The 4,053-nt window shown below is 38.1% G+C and overlaps 1 protein-coding gene across 1 annotated transcript; it reads left to right on the plus strand.

Moving 5' to 3' along the window:
* On the plus strand, window positions 559-3,185 carry LOC109835937. Its single transcript, XM_020403901.1, has 4 exons — window positions 559-717; window positions 1,298-1,476; window positions 2,815-2,873; window positions 2,995-3,185. Exons 1-3 carry the CDS (start codon window positions 634-636, stop codon window positions 2,870-2,872), a joined length of 321 nt encoding a protein of 106 aa, XP_020259490.1. The 5' UTR covers window positions 559-633; the 3' UTR covers window position 2,873; window positions 2,995-3,185.

Genomic DNA, 4,053 nt, shown 5'->3' on the forward strand with positions numbered 1-4,053 from the left:
AGAGAACCGTCGGGCGACCCGGGCCGGTCGACGGAGCCTCCTGTGCAACGAATCCGGTCGATCGGTTACCGGTCGACCGACGCCTGTTTTTGCCCTAAGATTCTGCTGCTGGATGATGAATTGCCTTCAAACGAGGAGCTCTATGCAACGCCACCCAAATCGTGGCCTCGTGACCAACACATCTGCCCGCCTGCGCCTCTCTCTCTCGTGCCCGCCGCGGGGATTTATTATCGTCTCCGTCGCAATACACGAGCTCGGGGCTCTAGGCGGTCGAGAGGAGGCAGAGGAGGGATTCGAGCTGGTTGCGGGCCATCGAGTCTTCGACGAAGGCTAGGTGCAGGTTCCGGATGAGGCTCAAGAAGGCGAACTCTTCCCTCCCTTTCTACAGCCGAACAAAACCCTAACCAATCACAATTCGAACAACTCTGATGCCGCTCCTCCTCACCGCTTCTGCAAATCTCGCCGCCATGGCGAGTGATGGAAACCCTAGCTTCTCTCCTCATTCATTTGATTCGATTTAGGCCTGATCGTTTTCTGTAACTTTTCTTTGTAGACTTTTAAGGGCAGGAATGGAGGCAGGAACAAGCACGGACGTGGACACGTCAACTTCATTCGATGCTCTAACTGCGGAAAATGCTGCCCCAAGGTGAAATAGATGAGACGGCGGAGGTGATAGCTAAAGCTCTAATTAGAAATTATCCTGACTTTGAGTTCAAGGTATTGTTTTTGGTGTCTTTTATGCGAATTTGATTGAAATTTGGAAATTATCCTGACTTTGAGTTCAAGGTATTGTTTTTGGTGTCTTTTATGCGAATTTGATTGAAATTTGATAGGTGGGAATAAAGATGATAGCTTTCTATCTGAGGATTATGCTAGATGACATCTGGGTTTTTATTAAATGAAATTATCCAAGGAAAAAAAAGGAGAAATTGGTGGTCAAATATGAGGTAGTACTCTATCTTATTAAAATTGCATTAGTCACAGAAAATTAAGCACATGGGTTGAGTATAGATTCACATTCAAACTAGCAGTTTCAGAATCTCTGCTGTTATGATCCAAACATTTATTTATCTGGAAGTAGCCGGCAATGAAAGTTATACTATTATTTTGAGAGAGAGAAAATGCTAACTATACTATCATTCAAGTAATAAACAAGATCATGCATCCGTCAGAGATGAGGCATTTTCGACATGCAATTGAATGTTGGTATCTAGATGTAGTGTTTCTATGTAGTAACACTTGGGGTCTCCATCTACATCGTGTTTAATAAACACTTGTTATCGTTGTTTGTTGGCAGGTCTATTATCCTGCTGTTAAAGAGCAGAGGAAGCTAAAGAACGGGTCTATCTCGGTAAAACTAAAGCCTCTTTTTCCAGGTTATGTCTTCCGAAATTGTGTCATGAACAAAGAGATCCATGACTTCATAAGAGAAGTTGATCGTGTTGGAGGTTTTGTTGGATCCAAAGTTGGAAACACGTAGGTGACATACACCCTCGACAACTTTCATTGTATAATTTTGTTTATTTATGCAAAATACATAGATTTTCTTCATAGTCCTTAACTTTTGAGTAATGCGCTGCACTACACTTTTCTACAAAAAATGTGGGCTCCCGTGATGAGTAATCAATTTTGAAAAAGTTGAAGAGGTTGGCCCCATATATTTCTCCGTAACGTCGAAGTAGTTTGAGTGGGAGTGATCTAGTTGTCACTACTCTTGAAATTTTACTTCAAGTAGGCGGCATCTGTTCCTATTCATTCAGTTTCATTTTATGATGTAGTTTTTATTTTGAATAATCTATACCATGTTTTACTAAGGAGTAAACATGTAATCTGCCAATGCTAGGATGTATATATCCTCGAGAAAAAAAACTCCTGTAATCTAATGAATACTAGTCCCATATCTCTGTTATATCAATTTTGTGGAGATAGAAGTCGAACAAATTGTTGCAGATACTACATGAAAGCAGTATGTCTTTTTTCCCTTCCTCACTCTTTAATTATATTAACCGATTTAAGGATTCCTATTTTTATAAATGTATACTCCATTTAGAGAAGTAATTTCTTTGTTACACGAAGCAGCATGCTTTTTTGTGTGTGTGCACGTGCCTGCGTGCAGTGCAAATTTACTAATTCATACCAATAACAAATCAACAAATTTAGAAGGCAGAAGGATAAGATCCTACCAAATTAAGCGGAAGCAAAATTTGTTATGCACGAGTAGGAATATATACATAAATAGTGAGAATTTGATGCTTGATAAAGGTTATTGGATACTTTTGCAGTTGAGAGGATATGGATGTGGATTTTCTTCTGATAATCTAAACTGGTTTCTATACACACGCACGCAGGCGCGATGTGGTTTTAGTTCTCAGATTGGTCATCATTTGTCGAAAATGTTGTTCAATCTATTGTTGCTCGCCTATTTAGCCTACGACTAACTAAAATCAATATGATGTTCTCTTTTGATATCTCAGCTCTCGGGTTCACACTTTTTTGCACTGCCGTTTCCAATTCTGCAATCTTGGCGCTGCCTACTTCCATCGGACGTGGGCAGTTGTTGCAAGAGAAAGGGTAAATATGCTCGTAAGGGCAGAACTATTAATTAAATGCGAGCGAAAACTCTACGGTTTACTCGTACTTATGATAGCATTTCTTGTTTAGCTTGCATCCATATTAAGATTGTCATATGTGCAACATATTCCATACTTTATTTGTCAGTTATTAGATCATGCAAGTTCCTAAGTAACAACCACTTACGGCTGCTTATAATACCTGTGAATTTTTTTTACTTTGTTATGAGATCTGCTATTTCAGGAGAGGGACTGGAGGTGCTACATGCTCACCGTATCATTCATCGCGATCTCAAACCTGAGGTAGATTTTTTTAATTTTATTTTTTAATTTTGAAAATGAGGTAGAAAACTTAGTTATCTTGGCCTTGATTACTGTCAAATATTTCTCAGCTATTGGTGTATATGTTCCTTTGTTTTGTTAGGGTAAACTGCTTACAAGAGCTGGTGATATTTCTGAATTTGCCATGCCAGACTCGATGAAGATTTCTCAGTAAAGACTTTTGAGCTTGTTTTCAAGCTATGAGTCATATTTTGCACGATGATTTAATATAGGCTATTTATGTAAAAGTTTGTAAACAATTTATGTATCTCTCTACTATTTTGGTGAATGTATTATTTGAATATAATAGGATTTAATATTGGAATATAATTAGATTGTGTTGGATATGAATATAATTTTTTGTTGTTTAATATTGTGTATACGCACTCAAACTAGATTCTGCAAAAAAAAAAAAAAAAACTACTGTAGCATAGCATCCTAGACGGAAATTCCGTCTAGGATGCTCAAATTCCGTCTAGGATACTTGCTTTTTTGAAAAAAAATTTTAAAAAAAATTAAAAAACCTCCTAGACGGAAATTCCGTCTAGGATGACTATCCTAGACGGAAATTTTCGTCTAGGATAATCATTCTAGACGGAAATTTTTCCGTCTAGGATGTATTATTCTAGACGGAAATTCCGTCTAGAATAATCCGTCTAGGTTGTATTCTAGACGGTTTTTAATTCCGTCTAGATTAATCCGTCTAGAATGTATTCTAGACGGAATTTCCGTCTAGAATACTACATCCTAGACGGAAACATACTAGACGCGTATTCTAGACGGAATTCCGTCTAGAATACGCATTCTAGGCGGAATTCTGGGTATCCTAGACGGAATTTTCCGTCTAGGATGCCTTATTATTTAGTAGTGATTAGTCCCTCAAATCTTCAATAATTCCATATTAGTCCCTTGTTATTTGAAATTGCTCGTAAGTCCCTTAATCCAAAGGGGTCCTAGAATTTGGTCCTTTGCTAGCCAAAATTCCTTCCATTAGATATTAGTCCCTCTTATTTTAAATACTAAAATAACCCTTTTTGTTTTTCCCAGCAAAACCCAAATGCATCTGTTTGTGGAAAAAAGAAATTAGATGACAGGTATTTCAGTTATTGAGGGGTGTTAAATTGGAAGACCCCTTACGATTTGAGGGACTTATGAACAATTT

This window comes from Asparagus officinalis, chromosome 4 (assembly GCF_001876935.1).
Source record: "Asparagus officinalis chromosome 4, Aspof.V1, whole genome shotgun sequence".
Taxonomy (NCBI): Eukaryota; Viridiplantae; Streptophyta; class Magnoliopsida; order Asparagales; family Asparagaceae; genus Asparagus; species Asparagus officinalis.

Excerpts from the sequence above, each read along its gene's own strand:
- LOC109835937 (XM_020403901.1), top strand. The coding sequence starts at position 634 with ATGCTGCCCCAAGGTGAAATAGATGAGACGGCGGAGGTGATAGCTAAA. Across the intron at positions 718-1,297 it reads ATCCTGACTTTGAGTTCAAG|GTCTATTATCCTGCTGTTAA; the intron begins GTATTGTTTTTG and ends GTTTGTTGGCAG. Across the intron at positions 1,477-2,814 it reads GGATCCAAAGTTGGAAACAC|GAGAGGGACTGGAGGTGCTA; the intron begins GTAGGTGACATA and ends CTGCTATTTCAG.